The 17,250-nt window shown below is 51.5% G+C and overlaps 1 protein-coding gene across 6 annotated transcripts in view; it reads left to right on the forward strand.

Annotated features, from left to right (window-relative positions):
- Positions 1 to 17,250, forward strand: part of CDH23 (cadherin related 23) — a 418,948-nt gene that overhangs the window by 391,008 nt on the left and 10,690 nt on the right. For 5 of the 6 annotated variants that reach the window (XM_032256272.1, XM_032256266.1, XM_032256267.1 and 2 more), the window contains 11 exons: positions 1,359 to 1,461; positions 2,711 to 2,836; positions 3,554 to 3,757; positions 5,531 to 5,989; positions 9,737 to 9,853; positions 10,986 to 11,210; positions 11,745 to 11,914; positions 12,126 to 12,263; positions 13,315 to 13,434; positions 15,611 to 15,788; positions 15,923 to 16,134. In XM_032256272.1, coding sequence (XP_032112163.1) covers positions 1,359 to 1,461; positions 2,711 to 2,836; positions 3,554 to 3,757; positions 5,531 to 5,989; positions 9,737 to 9,853; positions 10,986 to 11,210; positions 11,745 to 11,914; positions 12,126 to 12,263; positions 13,315 to 13,434; positions 15,611 to 15,788; positions 15,923 to 16,134 — 2,052 coding nt within the window. Of the gene's footprint in view, positions 1 to 1,358; positions 1,462 to 2,710; positions 2,837 to 3,553; positions 3,758 to 5,530; positions 5,990 to 8,459; positions 8,953 to 9,736; positions 9,854 to 10,985; positions 11,211 to 11,744; positions 11,915 to 12,125; positions 12,264 to 13,314; positions 13,435 to 15,610; positions 15,789 to 15,922; positions 16,135 to 17,250 lie in introns of those variants that run through there. The other variant, XM_032256269.1, reaches the window with a different exon arrangement.

The raw sequence follows: 17,250 nt of genomic DNA on the forward strand, positions 1-17,250 counted from the left end.
CAGTGGTGCGATCTCAGCTCACCGCAACCTCCACCTCCTGGGTTCAAGTGATTCTCCTGCCTCAGCCTCCTGAGTTGCTGGGATTACAGGCATGCACCACCACTCCCAGTTAATTTTGTATTTTTAGTAGATATGGGGTTTCTCCATGTTGGTCAGGGTGGTCTCGAACTCTCGACCTCAGGTGATCTGCCTGCCTTGGCCTCCCAAAGTGCTGGGATTACAGGCATGAGCCACCATGCCCTGTCCCTAATAAGTAATTTTTCAACCCTCACCCCCTTCCCATCCTCTCACCCTCTGAGTCTCGAGTGTCTCTTATTCCATGTATAGGCGTGGCTACACATTATTTAACTCCCACTTACAAGTGAAATATGCAGTATTTGAATTTCTGTTTCTGAGTCATTTCACTTAGGATAATGGCCTCCATTTCCATCCATGTTGCTGCAAAAGACATGACTTCACCCTTTCTTATGGCTGAGCAGTATCCCATGGCCTATATACCACATTTTCTTTATCCAGTCCTCTGTGATGGACACTTAGGTTGGTTCCATATCTTTGCTATTGTGAATAGTGTGGTAAACATATGAGGGCAAGTATCTTTCTGAGATCACAATGTATTTCCCTTTGGGTAGGTACCCAGTAGAGGTGTATTGTGGAATTGAGGGTAGTTCTATCTTTAGTTCTTTGAGAAATCTCCATATTGCTTTCCACGGTGGCTGAAGGAATGTACACTCCCACAGCAGTGTTTGAGCATTCCCTTTTCTCTGTATCCTCACCAGCATCTGTTGTTGTTTCTGAGATGGAGTCTTGCTCTGTCGCCCAGGCTACAGTACAGTGGCACGATCTCAGCTCACTGCAACCTCCGCCTCCTGGGTTCAAGCGATTCTCCTGCCTCAACCTCCCAAGTAGCTGGGATTACAGGTGTGTGCCACCACACCCGGCTAATTTTTTTGTATTTTTAGTAGAGACAGGGTTTCACCATATTGGCCAGGCTGGTCTCGAACTCCTGACCTCAAGTGATCTGCCTGCCTTGGCCTCCCAAAGTGCTGGGATTACAGGCGTGAGCCACTGCGCCTAGCATGTTGCTTTTGACTTATTAATCATAGCCACTCTGACTGGTGTGAGAGGGTATCTCACTGTGGTTCATTGCATTTCTCTGATGATTAGTGATGCTGAGCATTTTTCCATGTTTGTTGCTCCCTTGTTTGCCTTCTTTTGAAAAATGTGAGTTCATATTGGTGTGGATTTTTCTGATCATCTGCCTCTGTGCCCAAATCCTCCACCTCCCAACCCTCCTCCCACCTGGGTGGGGGCACTTTGCTGAACATGGCCTACAACCTGCCCCATTCTGCCCCTTGCAGGATTATGACTTGCTTCTGATCTTCCTTTCGGATGAGAACGACAATCACCCCCTCTTCACTGAAAGCACCTACCAGGCAGAGGTGATGGAAAACTCTCCCGCTGGTAGGTACAGGGCCCCCTTGGGAGCTCCTGCCATTGCCAGGCACCACTGGGGCCTGGGATGCCTGAGGACCTACCTCCCTTATGCCTGACGGCATAGCTGAACATAGACCCCAGTGGGTGTGGGAGGGAAGGGATGGGCACAGCTCCGGGGGATGATGGGCTGGAGCTGCCTGTCCTCCTGCGAACACCAAAGAGGCCACAGGTCTGGTTGGAAGAGACAGTCATGGTCATTGGTTCCCAGGGTGGTCTGAGAGTTGCCCCATCATCCCTCAAGAGGGGCATTTAAGGTGTGAGGACTACCCAGGAGAGGAGTGGGCCCACCACCCACGGCTCTCTCCACCCCAGGAGTGCAGGGCATCCCGGGGCTTCTGGAAGCCCTAGGGAGCATCTATAATCAGAAGCAGGAGGTCAGGGGGTCCTGGGCAGGCCAGCGTAGCCCTCTGTCTACACACATGCACTGACTAGACTCACCTCCCTTCAGAGGGACAGAATCTCCTCTTTGATGTCCCCCAAGGTGGCACCCTCACTCCTCCAGTCTCCCTAGCCCCTGCTCCTCATCTCTGGCTGGGCATCCCCACTAGGTGAATGTCACTGTTAAACCTGTCTGTATATATGCTCACACATGTGCCTGTGCGTGGCCGTATCAAGGCATGTGTGTGGGGTTACACGTGTGCACAGACACACGCAGGCACATGGGTGCCCACACTATGTATGTGCTCATTTGCATACATGCCCACCTGCAGAGGCACACGAGCACACAACCAGGGAATCCCAGGTTTGCACGTGCTCTGGGCAAGTGCTTGTGGCCATGTGAACACAGAACTTGATGCACACATGTGTGGATTCCTAGTCATGTATGGCCAGGCCCCCAAAGGTAGAGCATTGTTTGCACACGTGTAGATAGGAGAGGCCCACACATGGGGAGAGGATGTCAGGGAGCCCCAGACCCTCCCGAGGAGTGTCCAGCCTCAAAGGCTGCTGGGAAGGCAGGTGTGGCTCTGGGCATCCGGGGCTTTGCTCACCACTCTCGTGTTTTCTCCCCAGCAGGGCTTTGAGGCCGCTCCCCAGGCATCTGCGTTCAGTCTGCCAAGGCTGCCGCAGGCCCGCTGCCAGGGCCTCCCCACCCTGTCCACCTCACCTCCCTCCCCTCTCATCCATTGTCAGCCATGGCTCACCGGGACAGGGCAGGGGAGGTGGGAGGGCAGGGGGCTGGGTTGGCCCTGTGGTGACCCCTCTCCTTCTGGCCCAGGGACCCTTCTCACGGTGCTCAATGGGCCCATCCTGGCCCTGGATGCAGACGAAGACATCTACGCCGTGGTGACCTACCAGCTGCTGGGCACCCAGAGTGGCCTCTTTGACATCAACAACAGCACCGGTGAGGCCTCTGTGCCACCCAGCACTGCCAGCCTGGTTCTGGGGTGGGGATGGCCCCAGTGCTGGATTAAGGGCCTCCCTTCTCAGTGCTGAACTCAGGCTGCCCGTGGAGACCCCATTTTTCACAGCCCAGAGTCCCCACCTTGCAGCTGGATTATGTCACCCATGGGCCTGACGGGAGGACGTAGGAAGAGGCTTGGAGACAACACACAGGACCTCCTGGTGCACAAACTCTCAGCCTAGGCCAGGAGCTGCCCGCCCACTCCCTTCATCTCCCCAGTCCCAGGCTGGGGGCTCAGGCCCCTAGTCCAGCAGAAGTAGCCGAAGCAACTTTCCTGTCCTCCAGCCAAACCATGTCACATCAGCCTGGTCCTGGACAGGAGGCTGCTTTGGTGACAGGTGCCAGCAGGAAAGCACATCACTCGACAGAGAAGGTCATTCTTCTGTCCCAGGTCACTCTTCCCAGGCAGGGGTCTTGAGGACAGCAGAGGGCACCTGCAGAGGGGACAACCACAGGAGATGCGTGGGGCCCTCCCTAAGCACGGGTGGTTGAGCCTGGGGGAAAGAAAGTCATTGTGTTACTGTCTCTGCTCCTCTTTTGTCTCTGTCCCCCATGGTGCCTCTGTCTTTCTCTGCTCTCTCCCTGTTGGTTCTTACCCTATTTCCCCACTGCCCCCCTTTTCTGTGTGTTTCCTTGGCTGGCGACACCGGGTGCCAGGCGTGGTGACTGTGAGGTCAGGTGTCATCATTGACCGGGAGGCCTTCTCACCACCCATCCTGGAGCTGCTGCTGCTGGCTGAGGACATTGGGCTGCTCAACAGCACGGCCCACCTGCTTGTCACCATCCTGGATGACAATGACAACCAGCCCACCTTTAGCCCTGCCACTCTCACTGTCTACCTACTGGAAAACTGCCCACCTGGTAAGCAGGAACAGGCCCCCCCCCACCCCCAACCAGGGGCTGGTTGGTGGCCGCAGGGGACTAGAGTCTCAGGTTAACAGAGTTTGCCTCCAGTGGGGAGAGAGATGGGCAGCAGGGTGAGTGAAGAGCATACTGGAGAGGGAGTCCGGACACCTGGGCCCTCACGTCCCTCCTCTGAGCCTCCGTGTCTTGTCTGCAAAACAAGATTCTTAAGTATATGCATCCGAGTTCCCATATGGAAACACTGACTATTTTAAAGTCAAAATAGGATCAACATGATTCCCATGAAAATCAAAATATAACTTCTGGAAGAATAAGAAAATTTTGAAAAACATAGTATGATAAACCAGATTTTATAACCTATTACAAAGCTACAGTATATAAAGCCATGCATTGTGGGTACAAGACTCCAGGACGAAATAGCCCAGGAGCAGATACTAATAAATTAAAGAATCAAATATGATGTTAGGCCGGGCGTGGTGGCTCATACCTGTAATCCCAGCACTTTGGGAGGCTGAGGCAGGCAGATCGCCTGAGGTCAGGAGTTTGAGACCAGCCTGATCAATGTGGAGAAACCCCACCTCTACTGAAAATACAAAATTAGCCAGGTATGGTAGCACATGCCTGTAATCCCAGCTACTCAGGAGGCTGAGGCAGGAGAATGGTTTCAACCCGGGAGGTGGATGTTGCGGTGAGCCAACATAGTGCCATTGCACTCCATCCTGGGCAACAAGAGCAAAACTCCATCCCAAAAAAAAAAAAAAGTGATGTGATAAAGGAAGCAATGAAGCCTATGGGGAAGCTAGCGTAGATTCTATCAGATGCAAAAATAAATATCAGATAAATAAATATCAGATGCAAAAATAAAAACCAAAAGAATATTAAAAAGTAGAAAACACTAAATAAATGAAGAAAGTTTAGATGAATAACTCATTTCCGGATAAAAAGGTTCTGAGCATAAAAGAACTCAAAAGGAAAAATATTAAATTTGTATGCATACTAATTTAAAGTTTGTTACATCAAATAGTTATAGCCAATATTGAAAGGCAAACAACAAACAGAAAAGTGTATTTGTCTCGGGCCAGGTGCAGTGGCTTATGCCTGCCTGTAATCCTAGCACTTTGTGAGGCCAAAGGCGGGCAGATCACTTGAGGTCAGGAGTTCGAGACCAGCCCCACCAACATGTCAAAATAGAAATCCCGCCTCTACTAAAAACACAAAAAATTAGCCAACTATGGTGGTGGGTGCCTATAGTCCCAGCTACTCTGGAGTCTGCTGCATGAAAATTGCTTGAATCCAGGAGGCGGAGGTTGCAGTGAGCTGAAATCACATCACTGCACTCCAGCCTGGGTGACAGAGCGAGACTCCATCTCAAAAAAAAAAAATATAAATATAAAATATATATATATATATATATATAAAATACATATATATTTAATATGCATATATATACATATATATTGTATATATATATAGTGTGAAGTTGTCATAATTATATGACTTGTATAATTTGACAGAAAAATGGGCAAAATACAAAAGCAGACCATTTGTAGAACATATAATTAACCATTACATTATAAAATATTGTTTAATCAAAGAATATAAAATAATATTCCATTTTCCTATAAAATTGCAAATATGAAAAATGTATAAAAGAAAATGTGTCAAGGCTGTTGTGAGGAGGGGCCTCTTGCACATCACCAACAAATGCATCTTGGTAGATCTTTCTGGAAGAGGCCACAGTGTGTAGCTACTCCATTTCCTCCCCAACAGGATTCTCAGTCCTTCAAGTCACAGCCACGGATGAGGACAGTGGCCTCAATGGGGAGCTGGTCTACCGAATAGAAGCCGGGGCTCAGGACCGCTTCCTGATTCATCCAGCCACCGGGGTCATCCGTGTCGGCAATGCCACCATCGACAGAGAGGAGCAGGAGGCCTACAGGCTAGTGGTGGTGGCCACCGACCGGGGCACCGTTCCTCTCTCGGGCACAGCCATCATCACCATCCTGATCGATGACATCAATGACTCCCGCCCCGAGTTCCTCAACCCCATCCAGACAGTGAGCGTGCTGGAGTCGGCCGAGCCAGGCACTGTCATTGCCAATGTCACGGCCATTGACCGTGACCTCAACCCAAAGCTAGAATACCACATCATCGGCATTGTGGCCAAGGACGACACTGACCGCCTGGTGCCCAACCAGGAGGACGCCTTTGCTGTGAATATCAACACAGGTACAAGGGCCTGCACCCCTCCCGCCTTTCTCCCAGCTCCCAGCCCAGTCTCCTTGCTCCCTGCTTCCCACTCCTTTCTCCTTCTTTCTCTTCCTCTGCTGGTCCCTTGCTATTCTCTTCTCTCCCCTGTGACACCAGATTCTTCCTCTTTTCCATCTCTCCCCTTGCTCCTTCCTTCTCTGCTTTCTCTTCCTCCCCCTCCCTTGAGCAGCTTCTCTGGCCTTCCTGATTTCCTCACCCTACCATTGTATGAGAGCACCTCTTTCACCACACTCACAGCAGCATTAAAAATGATAACATTTTCATGTTGGCAATTTTAGAGGAAAGTAATACCTTGTTTGTTTTTGTTTTTGTTTTTTTTGAGATGAAATTTCGCTCTTGTCGCCTAGGCTGGAGTACAATGGTGCTATCTTGGCTCACTGTAACCTTCACCTCCCGGGTTCAAGCAATCCCTCTGTCTCAGCCTCCCGAGTAGCTGAGATTACAGGCATGCACCACCATGACCCGCCAATTTTTGTATTTTTAGTAAAGACAGGATTTTACCATGTTGGCCAGGCTGGTCTCAAACTCCTGACCTCAGATGATCCAGCTGCCTCAGGCTTCCAAAGTGCCTGAGCCACTGTGCCTGGCCATGGTACCTTGTTTAACATGCTTTTTTTTTTTTTTTTTTTTGACAGAATCTTGCTCTGTAGCCCAGGCTGGAGTGCAGTGATGTGATCTCAGCTCACTGCAACCTCCACCTCTCGGGTCCAGGTTCAAGCAATTCTCCTGTCTCAGCCTCCCAAATAGCTGGGATTACAGGCGTGAGCCACCATGCCCAGCTAATTTTTTGTATTTTTAGTAGAGACGGGGTTTCACCATGTTGGCCAGGCTGGTCTTGAACTCCTGACCTTGTGATCCACCTGCCTTGGCCTTCCAAAGTACTGGGATTCCAGGCGTGAGCCACTGCGCCCAGGCTTAACATGTATTTCTTTCCTAACTAGGTGGCTGAACACTTTCTTCATATGTATGCTGGCCATTTAAATCCTCTGCCAGTTGTATGTGGATCAATGATTTTCTTACACTATGAAACCAAGAGAACCATGGCTTATCTTTCACAATGTATGCAGCTTATTGTAATGTTGGTGGTTTTATCATTTTCCCAAAAGTTCAGTGTTTTTCTCCTTCGAGGAGTTAGGAAAGGGACACAGTGCTGGTGGGTGTACTTCTTGGAAGGCCCAGAGGAGCAGTAGAAAAATCAACATGGCTATGGCAAAGCACTAGGACAGCAGCAAGAAATTAGTTTTTCATATGTGATTAGCAGGCATTAGGATGCTGGAGAATGTTGGTATTGGTGACGGTGTGGGGACATTGAAACCCTCATGCACTGCTGTAGGAGTTGTGACTGATTCCACTGTCTGATAGCAATCCAGCATAAGGTACACTTGAACCTTATTACCCAGCAGCTGCACCTCCAAGTATATGTTCCAGAGAAAGTCTCAGGGCGTTAACGAAACTGTCTGAGATGCTCACTGCAGTGTTATTGGTGTTGGTGGAGTTGGGGGACATGCAGGTGTCCATTTCTGGGAGACTGAAGAATAAAACATGGGGGGTGCACATCATGTGGGTACCAGCCAGCAGTGCCAGCAGTGAGAAGCAATAAATTAGACACACACAGAGCAATGTAGGCAGATCTTAATATAAGTTTTTACTGAAAAGGATAAGAAATGGGATGAGATATATGCCCCAGCACCATTTGCATAAATGTAAAATACATACAAAGCAATACATGATTTTCAGAAATACTTTTATTAACAAAAAATACACTTCAGTACATTACAATGACTCCCTGAGGGAAGAAGGGAAGGAGAGAGGTGTATGGGAATGAAAGGGAGTTGATGCACACATAAAACAAGAGAGGTACCAGTGGTCATAGTGAACCAAAGAACATGAATCTGCATTTGAGGCCCAAAGGGAAACAGAAGAAGGAAAAGCCATGAGCACTAGAAGAAGTTAGATAGAGCCAGCCATGTCCCAGGTTAACAAAATTCCTGGCTGCCTGGGTTGGTCAGGACCATGGAGAGCTGCTCCACATCCCAGCTCAACTGGAGGCTCTGCTCTGTTCCCTACTGCTTTTCTCTTTCCTGATCCCTCTTCCTCCAACTGACTCTCTTCTCTATTTTTCTTTCCAGTGTCTTCTCTGCCCCCTCATCCTCAGCTCCCCCCAGCTCCCTTGCCCACTTTGCTCCCTTTTCTTCTTGCCAGAGCCTCAGCCCCTGAGCTCTCCACTCCAAGTGGGCTTCTGCTTGCTCCCCTGGTTTCCTTCCCAGTGCCTCTTCCCCTCCCCACTCCCTGTTTCCACCCCTCCCTCCCTCCTCCCACCCCGTCAGCTCTGAGTCCCCAGCATCCTCCCTGCCCCACTCTGCTGCATCCCCGCTGCACCCTGAACTAACTGATGTTAACCCTCTTCTCTCTTCCTCATGGCTGGCAGGCCCACAGGTTTGAGCTCTGTTTCTCTGTCACTTCCCACCTCATCTCTTCTCTGCCTCACTCCATTGCCTTCCTCCATGCCCACCGCACCCCCACAACCCTTCCTGTCCTGTGGGGCCCGGGCCAAGGCCGTGGCCCAGCCTTTGCAGACTGAATGCAGCTGCCCTCTCCCCATCCTCGCTCCCCAGCCTGGGGGACAGGGAGCGAGAGTAGGAAGAGGAGGAGGAGGAGGAGGAGGAGGCGGCCCAGGGTAAGTGACTGCCCCCCCGGCTGGGGACCCATGGAGGACAGCAGCCCAGCAGGGGATCTGCCGAGGGGGAAGGGAATCCCAGAGACCCTGGTGCCTGAGAGGGAGAGGAGGTCTCACTCTGGGGTGAAGCCAATGAAAGGAGAAGCCACCAGGCCTTCTAACAGGCAGGAACAAGAAAGGTCCCAGGAAAGCCAGGCAAACTAGGTCTGTCCTGTCCCAGCCCACACTTCTAGGGGGTTCCTCTCTGATTTGGGGAGCAGGCAGAGACTCTGGGAGGCAGTGGGTAGAACAGAAGGAAGCCCCTTGCTAGGACTGCCATGGAACCAATGCTCCTGTCACTTGCTAGAACTGCCATAGAACCAATCAGCCCATGTCACTCCCTATTTAATCAAGACAAAGGGATGGACCTGAAGCATCCATACTCTTCCACCACCGCCCCTCCAGGGAACCCCCTCAGGGCTTTTCAGCTACCGTGACTTTCCTTTCAATTTGATCTCCCTAGAATCTAAACATTTTTTAAATTGTGATAAAATATACATAGCGAAATTCACCGTTTTAGCCACATTTAAGTGTGGAGTTCAGTAGTGTTAAGTGCATTCGCATTGTTAGGGAATACAGCATTTTTTTAAACAAGCAATTCCATAGCTTCAGTGTACCAGGCACTGTTCTAAACACTCTGCAATTGGAAGCTCATTTTGTTTTTCTAATCCTCAAAATAGTAGAGGATTGAGAAAATGATGGGTTGACAGTACTGTAATTATCTCATTTTACAAATGAAGACACAGAGGTGCAGAGAGGTGACATAACTTCCCCAAAGTCACCTGGCTAGTTAGCATCATGGGAGGGGCAGAGCCATGTGCCCCCAGCTTATGAGGGGGCTGTGGGCCCATCCCAGCCACAAGTCCCAGGAGCCACTGGGGACCATCATCCTCTGTGGGGATTGGGAGGGTTTAGCCAGGCGCACCCCTGGGAAGGGCAGATTTTAGGGGTTTCTGCTCAGGCTGAACCTGACCTGGTCTGGTCCACAGGATCCGTAATGGTGAAGTCCCCCATGAACCGGGAGCTGGTTGCCACCTATGAGGTCACTCTCTCAGTAACTGACAATGCCAGCGACCTACCAGAGCACTCCGTCAGTGTGCCAAATGGTAAGGTTCCCTGCAGACATTTTTCATTGGTTACTCAGAGCCAATCAGGGCAGGGGGCAGGTGGGGAACCAGCAATGGTCTGTCCCCAGGGAGAGAGCAACAAGACCCAACTGCTCCGGGGGCCAGGGGTCAGGAGTCAGAGAACACTAAAGGCATGGAAGGATGGAAGGTAGCAGCCACAGTCAGGCCCAGGGTGGTGATGGTTGTGCAGAGCTCAGCAGTGGGGAATCCAGAAGCCCAGAACTATGTGCGATCTGAACCCCTGGGCTCAGAGTAAGAAGGAGGCTTGGTAGAGCCTGGAACGGATTGAGAAAAAATGGTTTGACAGAGGCTTAGGTTCAGTCAGCAGAACTGGTAACCAGGGTGTGGCTAGGATGTAAGATGGGAACCCCATGATCTGATAGGAAGCCACGGGGTTAGCACAGAGGAAGCAAGGAGTAAGGGGAGGTGACCTGAGGCCACAGACACTGCTTTGGGGGTGGAGGCACTTATGGTGGAGAACAGAGGGGCCTGGTGTTACCTTCTGCCCATCAGGCCCAGGCCACCCTGCCTGCAGCCTGAGATGTGAGCTGGGAAGGGGCTGTCAGAGGGGTAGATTTTGTGTGGGCAGAGCGAGAGTGGAGTGGGGGAAGTGGGGATGGGGTGGACTCAAGTTGCCTCTGCCATGAGGCAGAGACAGCTGCTGTGGGGGAAACCAGGCCTAGCAGATGTTAGCTGCTTATCTTCACAGCCCAGAAGCACGCGTTTTCCAGAAAGAAGGGCAGACTTGGTCATCTCTTCCATGTCAGAGACTCAGATGGTTAAGGGCCCAGGCCGATTACATAGAGGGGACAGCTCAGATAAGATCTAGGGTCTTAAAGATCATCTTGCCCTATCTCATTGAGCAGGTTAGGAAACCAGGGCACAGGAAGGACCAAGGGCTCCACCAGGGTCACCCAGCCCTTCCTCTTATGGAAAAGCAAGTGACTAGACCACTGGAAAGGCTCATGTGCTGCACCCTGAGAGTTAGGTCAATCTTCAGGGGGGCTGTGGGATGCTGCCATGCTCTCCTGGTTTGGCGGAGGCTAAGGAAGTCCTGGCCCAGCCACATTGGTGTCCCTCTCCTCTCCCTTACTCACTGCCTCCACCCCAGCTAAGCTGACTGTCAACGTCCTGGATGTCAATGACAATACACCCCAGTTCAAACCCTTTGGGATCACCTACTACATGGAGCGGATCCTGGAGGGGGCCACCCCAGGGACTACGCTCATTGCTGTGGCAGCTGTGGACCCTGACAAGGGTCTCAATGGGCTGATCACCTACACCCTGCTGGACCTGGTGCCCCCAGGCTACGTCCAGCTGGAGGACTCCTCAGCAGGTAGGTCAGAAATCTGTCAGAGGATGGTTGGGGGACATATATCTGTGCTTGCTGAATACCCAAGAGGGAACATAGCCCCTCCGTGGCCCCTCAGTGGACTGGGCCAGATCCAAAATAGACAACATTCCATGCCAGATTCCAAATACCCAAACCAGGGGAAAGGAGGGACAGAGTATTTACTCCTGGGTTGGAGTGGAACCTCTCGATGTCTGCCAGAAACCTGGGCTACCCCACCACTCAAGCTCCTACTACTAGTACCACTGAGGGAGCAGGAAGGCCAAGAAGGAGGTGTCTCAGGTCCTGGGCTAGTTGATGTTCATCCCTGTGGCTGGGAGAAGCTTTTTCACCCTCCATAAAAAGAACAACTGGACACCAGTCCCTGCCTTGTGGCCTGCTACTGGGCAGTGCTGCCCAACCACCATCCTTCAAGGGATCACTCCTGCCCCTTGTAGTCCAGGTCCTTCTCCTCATACTTTGAAAAGCTGCCATGAGTGGGGAGTGGCCAAAATGGCAGTGGGGGCCTCTGTGTCTTAGGGAAGGTCATTGCCAACCAGACAGTGGACTACGAGGAAGTATACTGGCTCAACTTTACTGTGAGGGCCTCAGACAATGGGTCCCCGCCCCGGGCAGCTGAAATCCCTGTCTACCTGGAGATCGTGGACATCAATGACAACAACCCCATCTTTGACCATCCCTCCTACCAGGTGGGTGGCCAGGCCACAGGCTGGATCCAAGACCTGTCCCCATTGCTTGGGGTCTTTGGGCATCTTCCACTCCCACCCTGCCAGCCTCTAAGCCCCCTGGGAGTGCCCAGCCCATGAGCAGCTTGATGCCTGCATCAGTGAGCTCTAGGGCAGTGCTCGGGCTCTGGGACTGACCTTGGCCTACTCTCTCTCCTTGCCCCCTGGGCTCCAGGAGGCCGTCTTTGAGGATGTGCCTGTGGGCACAATCATCCTGACAGTCACTGCCACTGATGCTGACTCAGGCAACTTTGCACTCATTGAGTACAGCCTTGGAGATGGAGAGGGCAAGTTTGCCATCAACCCCACCACGGTGAGTGGCGATGGAGAGCCTGGGATCTAGAAGTGGGAAAGACCCAGGCTCAGAAAACGAGCAGCCACCAAAAGGATTGTAGTCATCCCTCTGGGTCTTGCCACCTGGACATCTGCAGCCCCAGACATTCTTTAGCCAAGTCAGCAAACCCTGTTCTCAGAGTCCCAGGCATTCTGGAGACTATGGCCTTTCTGTCGCAACAGATTTGAAGGAAGTGGCCAAGTCTTTTGTAATGAGCCCTTTGTGGGACAACTTCTGAGATGTGTCCTCTCCACACTAGAACGCTTGATTGAAGTCCATGGGGCTGCTTTTTGAGATGGTCAGAAAAGAGGCATGAGAAGCACTGCAGAAAGTGGGCACAGTATCGCTTCTCGGCCTTTTGGCTAAGATCAAGTGAAAGTGGGCACAGTGTCTGAGCACCCACTGTATACATGGCCCTATATGTAGGTGCTGGGGAAGGGAGGATGCCCCAAAGGGTGCATCTCACATGCTCCGTTGAATCTCAGACCTGTGGGAGAGCAGAAATTCAGGAGAAAAGCTGGGAGATGATGTCAAAGGTTTGCTAATTGGTTCAAAGCTGTTATCTTCAGTATAGAGAAAGAGTCCTGTGGCCTGGCACTGGTTGGTCAGGCAGGGCCTACCCCAGTTACTGGGGCTGGAACTGGACTTTCCCTCCCACTGCCCTGCTCTGCCCTCATCCTCTGGCACTCTGCCTTTTCAGCAGGGTTCACTCCTTCCTGCTTGGTACGAGCCATCAGACATGGCTCCAGGCCTGGCATTAAGACAAATGAATATTTATGGGGTACCTACTATATGCTAGGCCCTGGTCAGGCAGGTAGCTCCAGGCTGGGCTGGTCACCCCACTCCCAGGTAGGTTGGGGTAGTGAGAGCAACAAGAGCCCCTAGAATGGGAGCTTGCTAGGGGCAGGGGTTATGTCTCTTTTGTTCAGTGCTGAATCTCCAAAGTCCATAATAGTATCTGGCCATAGTAGGTGCTCAATAAATATCTTCTGAATGACTGAAGGACCTAAAGCCACCCTTCCCCTACTAGGGTGACATCTATGTGCTGTCCTCTCTGGACCGGGAGAAGAAGGACCGCTATATCCTGACTGCCTTGGCCAAAGACAACCCTGGGGATGTAGCTAGCAACCGTCGAGAAAATTCCGTGCAGGTGAGGGGGGCCAACCTGGGCCAGGGACCACAGAGATTGGGGTTGTGGAGGCAACAAGCAAAGCCTCTAGCAAGTGGACTGCTGCAGACCGGGAGCGGAGCCACCCAGTCCCCTTTGGGACACAGTGGCAGAAAGGAGAAGGCAAGAGGGTGACTGGATGGGTTACAATGGCTATGGCTTCGGAAGACAGGGATCCTCTAGGAGAAATCTTTGCCAGACTGCTATTTGGCAAAATATTTTGGCAAATAGGCAGCTATACATACCTGGGTGAAACCCAAATAATGCTTGGGGCTCCACATGGCCCAGTATCACCATAGTGTCCCATTGAAAGAAACACAGTCCAGGCCAGGCACAGTGGCTCACACCTGTAATCCCAGCACTTTGGGAGGCTGAGGTGGGTGGATCACAAGGTCAGGAGTTTGAGACCAGCCTGGCCAAGATGGTGAAACCCCATCTCTACTAAAAATACAAAAATTAGCAGGGTGCGGTGGCAGGTGCCTGTAATCGCAGCTATCGGGAGGCTGAGGCAGGAGAATCACTTGAACCCAGGAGGTGGAGGTTGCAGTAAGCCAAGATCCTGCCACTGCACTGTATCCTGGGCAGCAGAGCAAGACTCCATCACACACAAAAAAAGAAAGAAACACAGTCCAGAAACCAAACAACTATAAAGAAATCAGCTTTATTTACGTGTCTCTTTTTCTTTTTTTTTAAGCCAGTTTTGCTCTTGTTGCCCTGAGTCTTCTGACCCCAAATGCTGTGCTTTTCCCAAAACAGCACATGCCTGTGTGACAGGGATGAGGTTCAAATATGTGTGGGTGTTCACAGCCCTTTCTCTGTACCTGCCAAAGAGAAGTGGTCTTGGCCCATTCAGCTGTTCACACCCCTTCCCTTTCAAGAGCATTTCCTTTGGATGATGAGGTTATTCTGAGGGAGAAGTGAGTACTGCGAACAGAAAGATAGGCCTGCCAAAGGCAGAAGAAGGGAACAGAGAGAAAGAGGAAGCAAAACCTTGAGGCCTGCGACTTTGCATAGAAAAGGGGATTGAGAGCCGAGAGGGTGAGATCTTGGCCCCAGAACAGCTGTGCGAACAGTGGAATGGGAATGGGAATGGGAATGGGAATGGGATTGTGACTTAGAGCCCTCTAATTTTTTTTTTTTTTTTTTAAGACGGGGTTTCACCATGTTGGTCAGGCTGGTCCAGAACTCCCGATCTCAGGTGATCCGCCTTCCTTGGCCTCCAAAGTGCTTGGATTACAGGTGTGAGCCACCACGACCAGCCGTTAGTATTCTTTAAGAGACAAATAGGCAGAGCATGGTGGATCACGCCTGTAATCCCAGCACTTTAGGAGGCCAAGGCAGGTGGATCACCTGAGGTTAGGAGCTCAAGACCAGCCTGGCCAACATGGTGAAACGCTGGTTCAACTAGAAATACAAAAATTAACTGGGCGTGGTCGTGGGTGCCTGTAATCCCAGCTATTCGAGAGGCTGAGGCAGGAGAATCACTTAAACCCAGGAAGTGGAGGTTGCAGTGAGCTGAGATCACGCCATTGCACTCCAGCCTGGGTAACAAAAGTGAGACTCTGTAACCAAAAAACAAATGAAGTTGCTGCTGTGAAGGGCTCTGATGAGGATGCAGTTCGGGCAGGGTCCCGGCAGTCAGGGAACAGAGGCCCCATGGTTTTCTGTGTCCATAAGACCTGCCCTGGGCTGAGGGGTCAGCCAGCGAAGCCAAACCTCAGGCCAGACACAAATCCCAGTCAAGAGGAGCCTTGAGGAGTGGAGGAATCCCACCAAGCCAGCACGAAGGGACAGAGATTAGAGCCAGATTGATAGGGCCGCTGTGGGGCATGGCAAGGGACAAAGCAGGCAGTGTGACGGGGTAGGGGCTTCTGCTTCAGGCCCAGGTGCAGATTACCTGTTAACCACAGTTCTAGTTGTTGAGTGTTTACTTGAGTCAGACACGGTGCCAAGGATCTAGGATTGTACAGCTAAGAAAACCGAGTCTCAGGGAGCTAAATAAATTGCTTGAAGTCAGACTCCAACACATTAGAAGACAGTACCTCCCTCCCAGGCTGGTGCCTGTACTTCCTCGAACCGGGCTTACTCCTGCATAGCCAGGCCCCCTGAGGCAGCCCATCCTGCTCCTCACCTTTGGCCTTAACCTCCCTCCACCCAGGTGGTGATCCAAGTGCTGGATGTCAATGACTGCCGACCACAGTTCTCCAAGCCACAGTTCAGCACGAGTGTCTATGAGAATGAGCCAGCGGGCACCTCGGTCATCACCATGATGGCCACTGACCAGGATGAAGGTCCCAACGGAGAGTTGACCTACTCACTTGAGGGCCCTGGCGTGGGTACGTGGCCTTCCTTGGACAGCTGTGATGCTTTAGGGGGGTGGGAGGGGCAGGCCTGCCACCCCAGGCCAGGAGTCGAGGGAGGGGTGGGAAGGGTGTCTCAACCAGAGCTACTCTCCTGCCTCCACTGCCAGAGGCCTTCCATGTGGACGTGGACTCAGGTCTGGTGACCACGCAGCGGCCACTGCAGTCCTACGAGAGGTTCAACTTGACAGTGGTGGCCACGGATGGTGGACAGCCCCCACTCTGGGGCACCACCATGCTCCTGGTGGAGGTCATCGACGTCAATGACAACCGCCCTGTCTTTGTGCGCCCACCCAATGGCACCATCCTCCACATCAGAGAGGTACTGCTGCCCCCCGAGCCTCCTGCCCACCAGTAGTTCCTTTCCCCAGCTGTGGCCTTGGAGAGTGCAAGCACCCCGCTGTAAAGGTGGGGAAACTTGGCTTCAGAAAAGTAGCTCCAGGGAAAAATTTTTTTTAATTAAAAAGGTTTGTATGTAATCCCAGCTACTCAGGAGGTTGAGGCAGGAGAATTGCCTGAACCCAGGGGGCGGAGGTTGCGGTGAGCCGAGATCGCGCCATTGCACTCCAGCCTGGGTAACAAGAGTGAAACTCCGTCTCAAAAAAAAAAACAAAAAAAAGGTTTGTAAAGATGGGGAATCTGAGCCCAGAGAAGGAGGCAGACCTGCCCAGTGCCACACAGGGCGGTATTGAACAGTATATGCACTGTGCTAGCAAAATATCTTTGGTTTGGCCAGGTGCGGTGGCTCATGCCTGTAATCATAGCACTTTGGGAGACTAAGGCAAATGGATCATTTGAAGTAAGGAGTTCGAGACCAGCCTGGGCAATATTGTGAAACCCCATCTCTACTAAAAATACAAAAAACAAAACAAAATTAGCTGGGTATGGTGGTGCACACCTGTAATCCCAGCTACTAGGGAGGCTGAGGCAGGAGAATCACTTGAACCCAGGAGACAGAGGTTATAGTAAGCTGAAATCATGCCACTGCACTACAGCCTGGGCAACAGTGAGACTGTCAAAAAAAAAAAAAAAAAAAGTCTTTGGTTGAAGTCTGACTGTATCGCTTATCAGCCCAATGACTATGAGCAAGTGACTTCTGTAAGTCTATTTTTCTTCTGCAAAACAGGCTTAATAATAAGTAAATACCCAATCTCTTGCTCCTAGGTGTCTACCAAGAAAGACAGGCTCCTCCACGACCCACTTCCCCCATACATGTCTCAGAATAAACACACATGCCCCTTCCGTCTGTCTGTTGTTCCTGCTGATACAGTGTGGAGACAGCCTAGGAGCTGAGGATGAGCATCAAACTAAGAAACACGGGGAAGTGGTGAGGTTCTGGAATCTCTCCAATTCTTCCACTTCTTGGTCTAAGTTGCCATATAAAGATAAGGGAAGCACTCCTTTGTCTTCTGCTCTCCCCGTTTCCCCTAAGCACGCA

The sequence above is a fragment of the Sapajus apella genome, unplaced genomic scaffold, assembly GCF_009761245.1.
Source record: "Sapajus apella isolate SASKATOON/1434 unplaced genomic scaffold, GSC_monkey_1.0 scaffold94, whole genome shotgun sequence".
NCBI lineage: Eukaryota > Metazoa > Chordata > Mammalia > Primates > Cebidae > Sapajus > Sapajus apella.